This window comes from Macrobrachium rosenbergii, chromosome 14, assembly GCF_040412425.1.
Source record: "Macrobrachium rosenbergii isolate ZJJX-2024 chromosome 14, ASM4041242v1, whole genome shotgun sequence".
Classification (NCBI taxonomy): domain Eukaryota; kingdom Metazoa; phylum Arthropoda; class Malacostraca; order Decapoda; family Palaemonidae; genus Macrobrachium; species Macrobrachium rosenbergii.
In genome coordinates this window covers 36,689,203-36,708,275 of record NC_089754.1, presented here as the reverse complement: position 1 = coordinate 36,708,275, position 19,073 = coordinate 36,689,203, and the positions used below count along the sequence as shown (strand labels likewise).

Genomic DNA, 19,073 nt, shown 5'->3' with positions numbered 1-19,073 from the left:
AAAACAAAGTAATGTCAAACTCCAAACATCATTAAGTACAGTGCATCCGTTTTAAGTATAGTTCATCCTCTCCTGAAACATTCGAGAAAAATAAGGCACAAGGTATAATTCTACACACTGCCTGTGACACTAAAAATAATTACTGTCATCGAGAATTATGGAGAGCCGTTAGAAGGAATATCTATCACCGAGATTAATTTCGTATCCCCGAGAAGCATTCCGACCAATCAGCGCTTTTGTTATTGTTGTGTGAGAACCAATCAGCGGTCGGAAACTCGGATCCTCAGTATTCGTGGATCGCGCGCGTAAACCGTTAATTTTATCGATTTATCGTTGGTATTCTTAATTTTCGAGCGTTAATATTACTGCACATACATTTTATACGAATGTTCGATGTTTCCAGGCATTCCACGGATAGGGCTAATGTGAAAAAATAGGCCTATCTCTGAATCAGTTGGATGTGGTTCCTTTAATAAAGCTTTTCTCGATTATGTTTCGTAATCAGATGATGATTGTAATGATTTTGGGCCTTTTTCGGCTACAGATGTTGGTTACAGTGCGAGCTATATAGACAGTTTTATGACAGGTGAGAGTGAAGAGAAAAGCTGCGACACTGGAGAGAAGGAAAAGGTAAAGGGACAGGCTAGCTCTGTGGAAAGAGATAATATTTCGCGTTAGGCCCGTTATTACGACTATAGCCTAGTGACTGACTCATTGGATGATACTAGTGATAGTGACACAGATTAGGATGGTCCATCCTCTTGTGGCCACGAGTTCGGGGCGATTAGGCCGTATTATTTCCGGCCGTAAACCCATAAGGCCGTCACAACGTCAGGCCATATGAAGTTTAGGCCTTAATCCATGGCGGAAGCTCCTAGGGACTCCATGTTTAGTACTAACCCCTCGGGGATCACAGTATACACCCATTTCGGCCGTTTGCCGGTTTGGATGTTATGGCCTCAATGACTTAAGGCCGGAACGACCAGGATCCATGGCCACTAGCAGCCTCATAGCCTACATGTGGGCAAGTCTATCACTCCCATCAGTTATGAAGTTAAATATTAAATATTAGCACTACCAATAGTAGTGGCTCCCTCATAGGCACAATGGAACCTGTCTTGATGAGGAAGACAGAAGAAAAAAGGCTATTAGGCCAGAAACATAGGCTGCTAACATTACTAAAAGGCAAAAGAATGGCTATTAGGCCAGGAACATGGGCTGCTAACGTTACTAAAAGGCAAAAGAACCTTGGTCCGGCCTACAAAGCATGGTATTAGGACTGTTTTACTTTAATACTAGTCATTCATATTTAGTTCTTTTTTTTTACTTTACCGTAAAAGAACCTTGGTCTGCCCTGCCGAAACTTGGTAGTAGGTCTGTTTTACTCCAGTACCAGACCTTGATATTGGATTTTTTTTTTTCACTTTGACATAAAGTCTCTTTAATATGCATATTACACAATTCATTGGAAAATCAACAGCAATTTAACTTCCCCCGAGATATTTACAGATGAACAGGCCTAGTATTACCCATTTGGACTTTTCTAAGTTCTTTGTTTTTGCAGCAATAGTCAAGCAAGTGTGGCCCCATATCGGTTTTGTTTGTCCCAGAGTGTTATTGTGAAATTTCTTTTCTTAATCTCATGTGGATATGTCGGTATATGAACAACGCTGAAACCTGGTTGGTTCTTTTGTTCTAGGCTAAGTTTCACCAGTTAGTTTTAATGTGTGTTTACATTTCTGATGTTCATTATGGTAGCAAATAAGTAGGCTACAATTATGGGGACCACAGTGGGAAACCTGAGTTTTTTGGATAGCGGAATATGCAAAAGTTAAATGCAAGATGTATTCCAAAATCCCCATAATAAGCTATGTAGGTTCTGAGCAAGATTAAGGTAATGTTTATGGATGGTTTTTAAAGTAACATCATGCACTAAGCAAAAGCCTGTTAACTTATGTTATGTTAGTGGGGGACCAGGTAAGGACCTGGTGCCCTAGGTTAATTAGCAACCCTGTTATTTATTTTCATTTACAATGCCCTACGTTAGGTTAGGTGGAGTAGTTTACAGGGACAGTAACTTGCAAACAGCATAACTGAAGAAGTATTCAAAGGGAACCCATCAACAGGTGGCGATCTAAGACTGAAGAAAGTAAGACGTGGACATTGAGCTTCTCTGTTACCTTCAAGGGAAAGGAAATATCACACTGCAAGGCAGCCTATGAGGGCTCAAATTGCAATGGAAAAGTTGCCAAAGGGAGGAACAACAGTAAAGGAATTGAGGGACAGGGAACCCAACCCCAGGAAATCAACAGGGTGTTCATAACTACATGAAACTTCTACCAGTTTATTCCAGGTACTGCACCGGTAAACTCACCCTGGACAAGAACAGAAGGCACAGAGCAATAAAAAATACTTGAGGCCTCCATTGCCATGAAGACTGCCAAACCCTGTTGACTGGGTCTCTGTTGCCATGGACTTGCAGCAGACCAAGCCAAGTCCTTGTTTTTGTGCCAGCTTACTACAAATACAAATTTTTGGCTAGTCTTATCAGCAACCCCCACCCCCCAACTCCTTGTTGATGACCTTTGACTGTCTATGGATTAATGCAACTAACTACTCAACAAAAATAAACAAGACAAGAACTTCTCAGATTTTGGTGAGTATAACCATTATTTTCATTGTCCATCTCTTATTTTTTTTTTCATTCATTAAGGATTATCTGGTATTCATTAATTACCATTATCATTCCTCATTATATACAAGTTTGTTAGGATTATTATTAGAATTATTTTAAATTTATTAATGTTTATTAAATAAGTATAACATTAAATTTTTTGAAATTTTAATCAATACCTTCATCATCAATCATTATTCACAGGTTTTCTAGGAGTATTATTATCATATGCCTGATTATTAACATTTATTAACTGCCTTCACATCAGTTTTTGAAATTTATTTTTCATTAATCACTATTATCTTCACCGTTAATTATTATTCACTGGTTGGTTAGAACCATTATGAACATTCACCATGGTTATTAATGCTACTGAACAGTTTGTGACTATTAGTTTTTTGAGAAGTTTTTGCTTTAATCACCATAGTCATTATTAATCATCATTCACAGATTTGCACCGATTCTTTTTAACATACTCCATGACATGTTTATTAATTTTTACTGCTGTTTATTTCCCTTGTGAAAATGTTTTTGGAAATTTCTAGTCAATTTTGTAGAAACAAAAACAAATAGTAGTGATGTTATAGAATTTTTTTTATTACTGCCTCACACTTTTGTCAAACAGCATAACAATACGAACAAAGTGTTGTTGGTGTTATGCCGTAAAACATGATGATAAAACCCATTTTGGTGCATGAATTGGGGAATTAGTGTAAGAAAAATGACAAATCCTCATAAACTTGCAAATGTAGTATCTCAGAGAGTAATACCATTTTTTCAAACATTTTTACGTGGGCATAATTTACGTAGAATTAGCTTTAGCTGAAAAAAAATGTAATGCCATTGCCTCATAAATAACAATATTATCGCAATTTGAAATTTGAAAATTTTCAGTCGTGATATACAGTTGTTAAAAGCTGCCCCATAGTATGTTTCTCGAGTGATAGTCAGATTTCATATCACTGTCAAAACATGAAGCAGCAGTTAGGCTATGCTACTGGTCATTACAAGGCTATGAATGACCCCATTGCAGTGCTTACACTGTATACAGGAGTCTTGTTATTAATAAGATCAAGGACAGCGCTAAATTCCAATGGTAAGTCTGAACTCATATCCATTTGTCAGCTCTGTCTTGGATGCAACTAGGAATATCCAGAAATATTACCACAAGACCTAGAATGTTTTCTTGCAAGCATGCATCTTGTCGTAAGGCATGAGTCTAGATTGCCTTCATAAATTGAACTTAATGATAAACAATTAATTATTAAGTTATGACCAATCGTATTCTGTACGGATATTGATAATTGCCGTTGGGATGGAATACACTCGGTTTTTTTGACATCTGTTAAAATTTCCTAGCCTCATGACGGCTGGTACCGGTACTAATTCCAGTTGTATTGTTTCTCAGTTGGCTCGAGATTTTAGTCATAGAGCTAAGGAGATGGGAAAATAGTGATTAACTAAGACTTTCTATGCTAAGGCTCTTTGGTCACTAGCAGTGATACCAATATATTCAGACCCAATTAGACCTATAGCAGAAGCATCTTTTAGAACCGATAAGTACAATTGTGGAAATATGTTCGGGTTGCTGGCGAGCATTCTTTGTAGATAGGCTATAGACAGGCTAATATCGAAGCTATCTGATAAAGGGTCTTCATCAGTGATTCCGTTGGAAAGTATGAATGTGTCAGTGACCTTCATGTTATGTCGTCTTGGGAGACGCTCCCTGTAAAAGGATAACGTCCCCAGTTACCTTCACTTTCTGAAGTCAGCTAATTGGCCTTTCCGATGAGCAAAACCACTCATGTGGTGTCCCGAGAGAAAATAAAGCCAATTCGTGTCGGTCTACTTCAGACAGGCCTATATGGCGCCATAAGGTAGCAGTGCTTAGAGCTGTCAGTGCTCCTTGTTCGTGGCACATATTTCACGCTGAATTAGACAGGGAGCATCGTAATGGATTCCCGGACACCGCTGTCTTATCATAGTTGGAAGGAAAAACTAGAAAGGCCGAGGTCATTTGTATGCTAATGCTCTCGGAGCCTGGTCTCGGATAGCGGTCTCTTGTCGCTCGAGAACAGCCCAGGCATGACTTGGCTTGGGTCTGGGTGGCGCTCCTCAACGGGGAGCGGTGTGGGTGGGGGCGGGGAGACTGGAAAAGTCAGTTAGTGCGAGGGAACTTGTTTCCATTCTGCACATAAAGTGGTTGGAATGTTCGTAAAGGAATTATCGAAAGCGAAATATTTCCACTCTCTCTCTCTCTCTCTCTCTCTCTCTCTCTCTCTCTCTCTCTCTGTTGTGCGTGTTCCGTAATGGTTAACTGGTTTTGTTTTCTTTGAACCTAAATTGGGTTATCTTAAAGAACATCCGGAAATTCAAACACCATTTTATTTTACCTATTTTATTTTACTCATGATACGAACATTATAATATCTGTCACCACTTACGAATCTATCTATGATAAACAAAGACAGTCACATCTTAACTTGAAAATGACTTTTGCAATGTATTCTTAAACATATTGCTTAGACAAAGCAGCAAAAAACTCTCTCAAATGTAGTTATTATTCTTCACTTAACGTAATATTTATGTCCGCAGATAATTTTCGAACACAATCATTACTCATAAACAAACATTAAGCTGACTTGTAACGACAGTTCCTAAATCTAAGAATGTAAGATGCTTATGTGCATACAGCTTATTTTCAACGAACAAGTAAAAGCAAACAAATCAACACGTGGACGTAAGAAAAGGGCGCTGACCTGTATCCCCGTTGGCTCGACATGACCTTATAAGGTCAAACAGGAACCACTGAAATTAACTGTAACTTTTTCGTTTTTTTCTCCCGGTGAAGACTTACAGGGATAAAATGTACGTAGTAACAAAATTTACTGTTATCTAATGGCGATCCTTCCAGGAGATTATACCTGACAGTTAACTGGGGGTATACGAGTATGGTATCTGGGCACACCTTCTGTCATTTATCAGTTTTATCCATATTTAGAAATGCCAGATTGGAAGATATTGTTTATATAAGAAATTATCGACAAAAGCTTAATTTTTAACAGGACGAACGCCTAAGGGAATTTACTGAAATGTATTTCTTAACAAAAGCCAGTGAATTAAGGACGATATAGAGTTAAGAATTTTATTGCATTTGAGAAAACTTCCTTTTTTTCCCAGCTGACGTCAGCCAGAACAGTACGAAATTTGAATTACGATTTCTTGATATCAAAGGAACTAATTAGCCGAGGACATTAGGGAGAAATTTACAAGCAATAATCAAACGGGTTGTAGGTTCGTATTTCATATTTCGAACTTGACATCTAGTACCTCTAACAGGCATGAAGCTCATGCTCCCTAACTGGTGGCTACACCTCTTGTAAATAATGTTTCATGATAGCTGTGCAACTCTCTCTCTCTCTCTCTCTCTCTCTCTCTCTCTCTCTCTCTCTCTCTCTCTCTCTCTCATATTTATAATAATTTACTCGAGCACAAACATAAACAGGTTCTGACGCATGTACTCGAACATTTTATGAGTACACAACAATGGTAAAAAATAACGGGGTAAAAAAGGGGGTACAAAATAACAGGGGTAAAAAAGGGGGTAAAAATAATAGGCGGAAAATAACGGGGTAAAAAGGGATAAAAAGTAACAGGGGTGAAAAATAAGTGGTAAACAAATAACAGGGGTAAAAATAACAGGGGTAAAAATAACTGGGGTAAAAAATACCGGGTAAAAAAAGGAGGTAAAAATAACAAGGAAAAAACAGTGGTAAAAATAACGGGGTAAAAAATAACAGGGGGTAAAAAATAAAAGATAAAAAATAACCTATAAATAACAGGGGTAATAAAGGGGTAATAAATAACAGGGTAAAAAATAACAAGGGGTAAAAAATAACAGGAGTAAAAGCAACGGTTTAAAAAAAGGGGGTAAATAATAAGGTGGTAAATATAACAGGGGTAAATAGGCTATAACAGGAATAAAAAATAACTGGGGTAAAAAATAACAGGGGTGTAAGAAATAACAGGGGTAAAACATAACAGGACGCAAAAATAACAGGGGTAAAAAATAATAATGGGTAAAAATAACGAGTAAAAATAACGGGGTTAAAGATAAATGGTAAAAAAGGGGATAAAAAATCGATGCAGATAACTAAAAAAAATACAAAAAGATGCATATTCGATACTTCGCCAGAAAAAGGATGATTTATTTATGTCTTTCATTTATAGGATTTGGAGGCAACTCATTTCCATCCTTATGACTTTTTTACCTAAATTCTTTCTGTTGTCGACGTGACGATAAAGCAATTAAGGAAACACGCAATTAGAGGAGAATCGTCTCTGATAGCGAGATAATTGATCAGGATGGTCTCAGGTCAGGTCTGCAGACTTCGCCTTCGAAATCATCCTGCGGAATAATTCCCCCCCTTTCCCCAGCAGTAAATGCCACCCGAAGGAATGATAATTGGTTTCCATCACCCGCTGAAGAATCCGACTGGGAGATTTTATCTATGTGTTTGAATGATGTTTGATTATCCTGACTGTCTTAGTCTTCCTCTTCTTCTTCTCTTCTTCATCGTCTTCTTCTTGAGGAAGCTTATTTCAAAGTTCGGCTTGTTTTTATGAATTCTTATTCAAGCCTGTGGTTGTAAACTAATTTTGTTTTATACCGTTATTGAGTCTTGTGTTTTAGAAAAATTTTCATATAGGCTATATATATATATATATATATATATATATATATATATATATATATATATATATATATATATATATATATATATATATATATATATATATATATACATATACAGTAATACACATACACACACACACACACATATATATATATATATATATATATTGTATATATATATATATATATATATATATATATATATATATATATATATATATATATATATATATATATATATATATATACAGATTCACTAACGAACACTTATACATATTTTGCTAGCGGTTTCTTTCACTCTAAAAAATGACAAATAGCACAAATTAAAGCATTCTCCTTGTTGAAATATTTATCCTTACATTCTCTCACGGACGATCAGCTGATTCACTTCACTCATACTCTGCAAACCGGAAGGGCCAAGGCACCCTCTTCATGCATACACAGGTCACTGACCCAGCAGAGGTCATGGCTCAAGGATGGCCTGGAAGGTCGTGGAACTTTCTCCTGACTGGATCAAATGCAGCGATTAGAGCTGGCCAGACTTGCGGCATCCCCCAAGGAGGGAGAGAGGCCCTAGAACATAGTTGTTGTTTTCGCATGTGTTCTACGTTGTTGTTCAGTAGTCGTTCATTTCTGGCTGTTTTTTTATATTGTTAATTATGTATGTTTATCTCTAATTTGTTTGAGTTTTTTACTTTTTTCTGTTTGTGCATATATGCAGAGTTTGCTTTGCAATTGTGTAGACTTTTATGATTAATAATAATAATAATGATAGTAATAAAATAATGGTAAAGAAATCCACAATAATGTCAGTGTAAATATACTGTATATTGAAAATATATATTTTAATGTATATTTACATTTATGTATATTTTCAGTATATATTTACACAGCCATTATTGATGATTTCTTCACCATTATAGTGACTTGCGATTATAAGATTTTTATGAATAATAATAATAATAATAATGAATTATTATTATTATTATTATAAATTTTCCTCATTAAAATCTCATCTCGAAATCTGTTCTACAACAGAAATCCATAGTTTACGAAAGATAATAGTCAAATTAATATTATTACCATTGGAGCCTTTATTCTTTCCAAATTACTGGATATATGCATTTCTATTCATGTAATAGCACGTGTTATTTTGCCTCAGTATGTGCAATTTCGAATACCAGTTGTCTAAATGACTGCATGACTGGTCATTGCATATCCAGACGGAAATCTCTCTCTCTCTCTCTCTCTCTCTCTCTCTCTCTCTCTCTCTCTCTCTCTCTCTCTAATCTGGCCATTGCACCTTATCAAGATGGAGAAATTTCACAAGGGTAATAAGCTTCGTATGAGAATGCACGTGAGCAATTTCAAGTTCGCTTGGAAGAGTCTGATCGTTCTTTTTTTCCTGTTGCTCTAATAAGCGGAACTGTAATATTTATATTTTCATTATATATGGAATCATTCATCTCTCTCTCTCTCTCTTCTTATCTCTCTCTCTCTGTAATATTTATGTTTATATTATATATATATAGAATCACCTCTTTGATATATTTATATTTATTTTTCATTATATATGCGTAGAATCACTCTCTTTGAATTTTTATTTCATTCATCTCTCTCTTTTTCTCTCTCATTCTCTCTCTCTCTCTCTCTCTCTCACTCTATATAAACTTAAATCTCTCTCACTCTCTCACACACATTAGTATAGCAAACTCATATATATGTAAACTTAAATATACACACACACATATATATATATATATATATATATATATATATACATACATACGTATTTATGTATGTTTGATGATTATATATATATTTATTTATTTATTGTCCCCATGCGCATAGGTGATATACACGTGAATCTGCAGTTCTAGAATAGAAACTGAATACTGTCGATTACAAAAAAAAAATTATTTCTTTAAACGCGTCAGTGAAAACACTCCCCAATTTTGAGCTTAATATCATCAAGTGATAGCTTCTCCTTCGGGCCAGACCGGATACAGAAGACATGACGTTTGAGTCGCAGGAAGTCGCCCTCTGGCAACTTTCGACTCATTACGGACAGGTAAGCTGAGGGCTGCAGGTGAGAATCTAACCAAGAGATGCCCCCAGGTAATTGGAAATAAACGTAATGAGAGGAAAAGGATTTGGGACAGCGTTTATTATTATTATTATTATTATTCAGAAGGTGAAACCTTATTCATGTGGAACAAGCCTTCCCCCCGTAGGGGGCATTGACTTGAAATTCAAGCTTCTAAAGAATATGGTGTTCATTAGGAAGAAGTAAGAGGCGTTAAAGAGAAATTAAAGAAAGAAGAGATATTGTTAAAAGAGAAAAAATAAGTTAATATAAATTAATAAATAGATAAAAATGTATCACAATGCAAGGAGTCTGTTGTGACTATTTGCTCACGTGTACGTCATGACGGTATTCCTTTTTCTCTTGGGGAGGACGCGTGCGCGAGCCTGTATGTATGTATGTATGTGTTTGTGTATGTACGTATGTTCGTATGCTTAAAAAAAGAGGCGCTCCTGGATCAGTTTGGGTCAAGATTCCTAAAAGGGGACGCGATAAGGCAAGTCATATATAAAGGGGGAGATATCTCCTGTTCCTTCTTTCTCCTTGGTATTCTTCACTGTGAGAAAGCCGATGGAAGGGTTAATGTTTGTTATCTGGCCTTTCCTAGTAAGGGTTACTTGCAGGGTTACAGAAAGGGTTGCTCAAATGGACGGGAATGGCATCTATTGTGTGTATTGTTTCCGAACTTGACATCTACTGTACAGCGGACGATGAGATTTCTAAGGATAACCTGAGATCCGTCATTAAATTCAGAGTGATTCAAAGTAGGAGACGTTGAATACAGTAGAGTTTTAATGACAAGTATGAATGCTATTTGACTCAAAATTTAAAAGACAGTAGTTATGAGAATGTCTATATATGAGAAAAAAAAAACATTCTCGCAGAACCAGAACGCAGATATTAAAAAATGACAGGATAAATTACCACCAATAGGTCACAACTAAAACACATTACTTATGAGATTGTCTACAAATAAAAGAGAGAGAGAAAAAAACATTATTTCAGAACCAGAATTCGGGTGTTAAAAAAAAGACACAGGATAAATGATCACAAAAAAAGGGGTCATAACTTAGTAAATGGTTATATGTAAGATACACCTATAAACCAGACGGTGTGCTCTCTGTACATCAGCTTCTGAGGAGGTAGAGAGAACGGTATGCTAACAGACTAAGTCAATGCATTAGAGGTCACCCCCAAACCGCTTCATAGATTCTGGTCCCATCGATTCGGGAATGCTCATTGCTATTCCAAATGGAGTTTTCATGCTCTCTGTCATGCCGTCAGTTCCTCGGATTAGCGTTGTGGTTCTCGTTCATATATCATTGTCATTGGAAGAATGGCTATTCTTTCCAGTGCGCGTGCGCCGTTTAAGGTCGTTTTTCATTAGGGGACCAAACATTCGTCGTAATGCTTTTTGTTGAGGTTCTGTGCACGATAATTCTTGTTGTTAGTGTCCTTACTTTGTTAAATATCGATTTCTTTCGTTTTCTGCCTTATTTTTTCGAAGAACTTTTATTATTATTATTATTATTATTATTATTATTATTATTATTATTATTATTATTATTATTATTATTATTATTATTATTCAGAAGACGATGAACCCTCTTCACATGGAACAAGCCAACAGGGACCACTGACATGAAATTCAAGTTTCCAAAGAATATGTTGTTCACTTGAAAGAAATAACAGAAGGTAATAGGAAATACAGAGAGAAGAGATCAGATATGGTAAAAACGAACAAGTTTATTTGCTAATAAATAAATCTATTTATTAACAAATTAACAAATAAATAGATAAAAATGTAAATCATAAAATACAAGGAGAAAGAGCCATGTTACCTCTTCAATACGTCACAAGTGGAGGGTGATGACATCGGAATATTTTAAAACGGCCACGACTGATGGGCATATGCTATTCATTTTGATTCAACAAACCAAAAGAGAAGAACCCTTTACCCACCGCCTGAACAAATCATCTATTATGCAGCATAAGCTTCAGCCAGTATAACGAAGTATTAAAGAATTACAATTATGCTTCAGACATTCAGGGAATGCTGCCATCTGTTCACGCCTGTGCAAGGATGCTGTGTGTGTGTGTGATGGAAAAGATCTTAAAATTCTTGAAAATGATCTGATCTATCGTTAGCTGAAATTGCAGAAGATACCTTCTTCAGCATGCTAGACTGGTTTTTGTGGTCTGGAATTTATGCTTGCAATTTCGAATTGAACATACTTCATGCATGCAGAGATTACTTGCGTAATTAGTTCAAGTACACGAAGTTTACAAAGGGGGAGGATCGTGATTATATTGGGTTAATTATAACAATTTCTTGCATTCTTTTGATTGTAAAATGTAAATGTACAGTGGTGTCCTAGAATATTTTTACAAAACGATTAGTAATAATAAAGAACCTATCTTTTTAAATAAGGTCTAAAGCCAATTTACATTACATTTACAAGATCATGCACTTAATGCACAGAGAGAAGAACTTTAATTCTCTCATGTCAAAATCACATTACTTTTACTTTTGCTTTCAGCACATACTTCATCAGTGGTAGGCCACAACATTAAAGTCAATCAATTGATCTTTATTTCGTCTGTTATTCATGTCGATTTTAACTTTCATCGATTGTCTTGTATTTAAAGCCATCAAAATATTTTGATATACTAAAGTGTGTTTAGGTATTTTTTTTATTTAGTTTATAGAAGCAAGATGAGTTACTTATATCTGAAGTATTTCATTTATTTCACAGTTTCAGCCGTGGGTCATTCCTCTTCATCTGTCTACTTTTTTGTCTGTGCATCTAAAGTGTGTCAGGCTGCGTCTCTCTCTCTCTCTCTCTCTCTCTCTCTCTCTCTCTCTCTCTCTCTCTCTCTCTCACCTTTTCTTCTTCCTCTTCTTCCGAAGAGCATTGCCATATTTTCATTCATTTATTGTAGAATATTAGTTATAATTTTCCCTTACACCTCTGGTCTCGGCGGCAAAAAAGTTAAGTATACCTAGTTTAACCAGACCGCTGAGCTGATTAACAGCTCTCCTAGGGCTGGCCCGAAGGATTAGATTTATTTTACGTGGCTGAGAACCAATTGGTTACCTAGCAACGGGACCTACAGCTTATTGTGGAATCCGAACCACATTATAGCGAGAAATGAATTTCTATCACCAGAAATAAATTCCTCTAATTCTTCACTGGCCGGTCGGAGATTCGAACGCGGGGCCAGCAGAGTGCTAGCTGAGAACGGTACCGTACCCACTTTGTCCCGACGGCAGTTGCAACTCCACCTAAAAGAAGTAAGCTTCTTAATTATATTCAGCAACCTAGAGCTTTTTTTACTTTTTATTATTTTCAAAGATAGACCCCACATGGATAAATCAAGTTTCCCAATACTCGATTATCTATAGATCAGTACCTTATTTCCTCAACGCTTTTAGGCAAGATTTCTTGCTACTCCGCCAATGACAAAAATTTGCAGCCACCTTAGAATCCCAATTCAAAACAAGACTGCAGCTTAATGAGGACTTCGCCTCATAATTGACAAGGTTTGTTAGCCCATCAAGGACCCGTAAAAAGCCGGGGAGCTGAATATAATGAAAAACCTGTCTTCTCAGGAGTAGTAGGTGAGATGCCGGCCAAGGAAGGTTCCCCAGTTTCTCTGAGAGGCCCCCAGTCTGACTCTGAACTGATTGGTCACTGGCATTAAGCAGTTTCTTCAAGTCTCACTCTAGTAACTTTGGGGATGATGTAGAGTTCAGAAGACTACTGGATTCTACTTTTCAAAAATGGTCAGTGCCTACAAATTAACCATGACTACTGAAATTTGAAACGCTGATTTAAGAAATGTTCCTGATATGAATTTGTCTGGTATGATCTGCTGCTGCTGCTGCTGCTGCTGCTGCTGTGATATCACCTTTTTCTTCGTAGAAGACTTTGGAACATATCAGGAGAAGCGTGAGCTCCTCATAAAGGAATAAACATTCTCGGGAAGATGCAGGAATTTAAAGAAAGGGAAAAGCACATATATAAATCGCTATGGGAGGTAAACAGGCATTTGTGTGGCCAACAAATTCTTTTTATCCCCGGTGAAGTTTTTACGAAGATAAAACACTGATAAGAGAACCTAATTAAATTCGCAGGGAAGAGACTTTTCTGTATTTGCAAAGGGCAACAAATTCGGCCGTTTCCTAATGTAAATGAGATCATTATAGCAAGAAAACTAAAAGCAGTATCAGAAAATGGAGTTTTTATGGGCCGGGCAGACCACTCTGTTCTTGGCGTTACTTTGCAGTAGCAAAGGAAACTGTATTAAGACCACTTTCATCTTTTGCTTGCAGGCTGGTGTAGAAGTTCATGTCCCTTCTTTCGTCCTGCTTGAAAATTTTCAGAGATAAAATATAAAATTCTACAAGTCTTTATATATCTTCACAACAGAATTGAAAATGTCTTGCTGTTTTGTAACTTTGAATTTTATCAAAATACATTTTAAAATCATCAGTTCCAACAAAAATCAGTGTCTGTTTGAGTAAATATTCATTTAGCTTTTTAAATGTGTTAAGAGAGAAGACAGTGACTTATTTGATACATATTACAGCTCTGTTTCACTGGAATTTGAACTTGGATTTTTTACTGTACCTCCATTCATATTCTCTTTCTTTTGTATTGCTATACACCCTCCCCTAACAATGGTTTCATAGTGCAACTGCGAGATTTTCCCCCTGTTACATCTTTCAAACCTTACTGTCAGTTTCCATTTCAGTTTTGAATGACCTCATATGTCCCAGCGCTTGGCGTTTGACCTAAATTCTATATTCTATTTTAATCTTAGATTCTAAAGGGATCGGTCAGTGTTCAGTGAGATTACCAGTGAAAAATTGCATCATTCCTTATTAGTATTTAGTGATGTTTTTAAATGTTATAGTGTAAAACTAATAAAAGACTAAAGACGAGGAAAACCTACACGGAGCCATGTCTTCAGAATAATACTGACAGTACAACCTCCTAAGAATGATTCTATAAAAGTTAAACCCCCTTGTAGTCAGATTGCACTCTTATCTTTAACGCATCCATTTGAGAGCCGAATGCCTAGCGCGTCCAAGGTTTTAGTATCCTTAGAACAACGCGACGTCCTTTGCAGGAATCCTGAAGGGCTCACCGTAAAAGGGCATTGCTCTGCCCTTGGACTTATTTGAATTGGCTACTGATTTTTTGAAACTACTGCATGGGCTTGAGGTCTCCAGGATACAGTAAAATGATTGTATATGCTAATTGATGTTTTAATACAGTTACAATTGAATCATATTGTCATCATTGCCATGATGATTTTCTCTGCCAACCTACGTGAGTGGCAGCATCAGTATGACATTTTTAAATGAAAGCTAACAATATCTTAATATCTTAATTATTATTATTATTATTATTATTATTATTATTATTATTATTATTAGAATAATATTAACAAATCCGCATGCGATTTTTTAGTAATAAAAGATTAGGTGAACGTAACTTTATTATTATTATTATTATTAAAAAGAGTTCATATAAAACCGCATGTGTTAATTTTATTACTAGAAGGTGAGGCGAATGTAACTTTATTATTATTATTATTATTAATCACTGCAACGAAATGGTAGGTTACAGGACCCTAAATTCGTTAGCGTAGAATCATCAAAAGTTTAGGTCAGCGAAACCAGGTGACCTTTTCCAATGGATTCGTAGCAACAGCAGACAACCAACACCTTCTTTCGAGATCCCTTGTACCTGTAACCTAGCCTGTAACAATAGATCGGACCCCCTGTACCTGTGACCTAGCCTATAACAATAGTTCGGAGCCCCTGTACCTGTGACCTAGCCTGCAACAATAGTTCGGACCTCCTGTACCTGTGAGCTAGCCTTTAACAATAGTTCGGAGCCCCTGTACCTGTGACCTAGCCTGTAACAATAGTTCGGACCCCCTGTACCTGTGACCTAGCCTGTAACAATAGTTGAGATTCCCTGTACCTGTGACCTAGCCTGCAACAATAGTTTGGAGCCCATGTACCCGTGACCTAGCCTGTAACAATAATTCGGACCCCCTGTACCTGTGACCTAGCCTGTAACAATAGTTCGGAGCCCCTGTACCTGTGACCTAGCCTGTTCGGAGCCCCTGTACCTGTGACCTAGCCTGTAACAATAGTTGAGATTCCCTGTACCTGTGACCTAGCCTGTAACAATAGTTCGGAGCCCATGTACCTGTGACCTAGCCTGTAACAATAGTTCGGAGCCCCTGTACCTGTGACCTAGCCTGTAACAATAGTTCGGAGCCCCTGTACCTGTGACCTAGCCTGTAACAATAGTTCAGATTCCCTGTACCTGTGACCTAGCCTGTAACAATAGTTCGGACCCCTGTACGTGTGACCTAGCCTGTAACGATAGTTCAGATTCCTTGTACCTGTGACCTAGCCTGTAACAATAGGTTGGAGCCCTGTACCTGTGACCTAGCCTGTAACAATAGTTCTGATTCCCTGTACGTGTGACCTAGCCTGTAACAATAGTTCGAACCCCCTGTACCTGTGACGTAGCCTGTAACAATAGTTCAGATTCCCTGTACGTGTGGCCTAGCCTGTAACAATAGTTCGGACCCCCTGTATGTGTGACCTAGCCTGTAACGATAGTTCAGATTCCCTGTACCTGTGACCTAGCCTGTAACAATAGTTCGGACCCCCTGTACCTGTGACCTAGCCTGTAACAATAGTTCAGATTCCGTGTACCTGTGACCTAGCCTGTAACAGTAGTTCAGATTCCCTGTACCTGTGACCTAGCCTGTAACAATAGTTCAGATTCCCTGTACCTGTGACCTAGCCTGTAACAATAGTTTGGAGCCCCTGTACCTGTGACCTAGCCTGTAACAATAGTTCCGATTCCCTGTGCCTGTGACCTAGCCTGTAACAATAGTTCAGACCCCCTGTACCTGTGACCTAGCCTGTAACAATAGTTCAGATTCCCTGTACCTGTGACCTAGCCTGTAACAATAGTTCGGAGCCCCTGTACCTGTGACCTAGCCTGTAACAATAGTTCAGATTCCCTGTGCCTGTGCCCTAGCCTGTAACAATAGTTCGGACCCCCTGTACCTGTGACCTAGCCTGTTACAATAGTTCAGATTCCCTGTACCTGTGACCTAGCCTGTAACAATAGTTCGGAGCCCCTGTACCTGTGACCTAGCCTGTAACAATAGTTCGGATTCCCTGTACCTGTGACCTAGCCTGTAACAATAGTTCGGACCCCCTGTACCTGTAACCTAGCCTGTAATAATAGTTCAGATTCCCTGTACCTGTGACCTAGCCTGTTACAATAGTTTGGAGCCCCTGTACCTGTGACCTAGCCTGTAACAATAGTTCAGATTCCCTGTACCTGTGACCTAGCCTGTAAAAATAGTTCGGACCCCCTGTACCTGTAACCTAGCCTGTAACAATAGTTCAGATTCCCTGTACCTGTGACCTAGCCTGTAACAATAGTTTGGAGCCCCTGTATCTGTGACCTAGCCTGTAACAATAGTTCGGATTCCCTGTACCTGTGACCTAGCCTGTAACAATAGTTCGAACCCCCTGTACCTGTGACCTAGCCTGTAACAATAGTTTGGAGCCCCTGTACCTGTGACCTAGCCTGTAACAATAGTTCAGATTCCCTGTGCCTGTGACCTAGCCTGTAACAATAGTTCGGAACCCCCTGTACCTTTAACCAAGGTGTCTAGACCTTATCTGAAACCATAGTTCCTATTCAGTCAATCCTGAACGTCGTACGATTGGTATGTAAGAGCCCTTTTGGACGACATTCCTCGGTCGTCCTATTTCCCCTTCGACCATACAGGAGAAGCGTTCCTTCCCTATCTGGGCACATAAAAGAGCAAGGAATCTTTACTTATTAGGAGTCAGGAAGAGGGAACTCGCGTCTTCAATACGCCTCGATTTTTATCGTTTCAGCACTTTTCTCTTTTCGTTGTAATTAATTTCTCTCACTTTTTTCGTCGTCTGCAGTTCTCTCTCTCTCTCTCTCTCTCTCTCTCTCTCTCTCTCTCTCTCTCTCTCTCTCTCTCTCTCTCTCTGTCTCCACGGATTTTTATCAACTTTCAGAGTAAATGTATTAGGAAAAAAATATTCTCTATAGAGAGAGAGAGAGAGAGAGAGAGAGAGAGAGAGAGAGAGAGAGACCTATCATTATGACATCTTGGTAGACATAGGAATGAATTGTTCTGTTGCATAATTTGGAAAATGGTTTCCATTAAAATCACGCTAAACCATCAGTGATAAGCACCTCAATAAGGCAACGTTGCTCTTTGATTTTTTATCATTACTGCACCTTGTAATAAGAACGTCTCTGTAATCTTATTCGTAATTTTATTCTGTGTCAGAATGCTTGGCAAGATGAATAACACCAATACATATTGATACTCTTTTTGTAAAGATACAAAAAATCTGTCATATATATATATATGTATATATATATATATATATATATATATATATATATATATATATATATATATATATATATATATATATATATATATATATATTTTTTTTTTTTTTTTTTTCATGTCAAGCACTCTACAAATGATTCCAAACCAAGGAAAGTCGTGACAGGTACGGCCGTGACAATTCAGGAGTTTGAAAATCAACCCCACGTGACTATATGAACCTGTTCTTTTTCCTTACTGCTGAGAAACTTTCCTTCTTCAATGACTTTCCCGAAGAGGTTTAAGTTCCCAGGCGAAAACCAGTGCTCCAGTGAGTTTGAAATAAAGTCGAGATGGCTACAATCAAAGCTTGATTGCAATAATTTGCTGTTTATTACCTGCTTACGGCCGTCCGTGCCTGTGTTAGCAGTATTTTCAACAAATTACTGTATCGTTGGCTTAGACTGATATCGAACTTTCTTGAAGTGTCGACAGAAGCTGCCTCAATATAAATGAATGGTTAACAGCGTTCAAAGGTCTAAGATTAGCAGCTAAGTTGTGTTGTCAGAAACTTCGTGAGAATCAAAATTTTCTTTGTGGGAATCAAAGTCTTGTCAAATGTAAGAACTGGTCTAATACAAGAGAGTTATGTTGCTGTTACACCAGTGATTTAATATTTTCAATTCTAGGACAAAGAAGGATAGCAAAAAAAAAAAAAAAAAACTACTTCGGTCTTGATATACCCTGTAATCAGGCAAGTCTAATTCGAAACTCGCCTTCCATTAACGATTTATTATGGAGAATTATTTTCCATTGTTATGGAGCCTCGGTCTGACCTTTAATGTAGCCTGCATGCCATTGCATTCATCAATAATAACTATTTTCTTCTTCATCTTGTTTACCTGTCAGATCTGACGGTTAATTGCTGGGCTTTATGTTAGCTAAGGGCTGCATTGCTTTGTCTGCACATTGCTTTAATAAGACAGGTATTTTTGTTGATTTCTTTCTATATTTGTTGTTGTCTTGTCTTATTAATTCTCCTTCGCTTCTGTCTTCCCATTTTTATTATTGGCATGTTGATTCTCTTTCACTTACCGCCTTATATTCTTTGTCAGAATTTCTTGCAATTTTTTTTATGAATATTCGGTCGATTGCTGTCAGTTATCAAATGTAATTTCTTACTTTTT

The 19,073-nt window shown here is 37.4% G+C and overlaps 1 protein-coding gene across 1 annotated transcript in view; it reads left to right on the top strand.

The window, feature by feature from the left end:
* Positions 1–291: 291 nt before the first annotated feature.
* LOC136845933 (dynein axonemal intermediate chain 4-like) overlaps positions 292–19,073 on the top strand; it is an 86,118-nt gene continuing 67,336 nt past the window's right edge. The window contains exon 1 of the mRNA XM_067116434.1: positions 292–2,656. Within this exon, the coding sequence (XP_066972535.1) occupies positions 2,579–2,656 (78 nt within the window). The 5' untranslated portion in view covers positions 292–2,578. The remainder of the gene's footprint in view (positions 2,657–19,073) is intronic.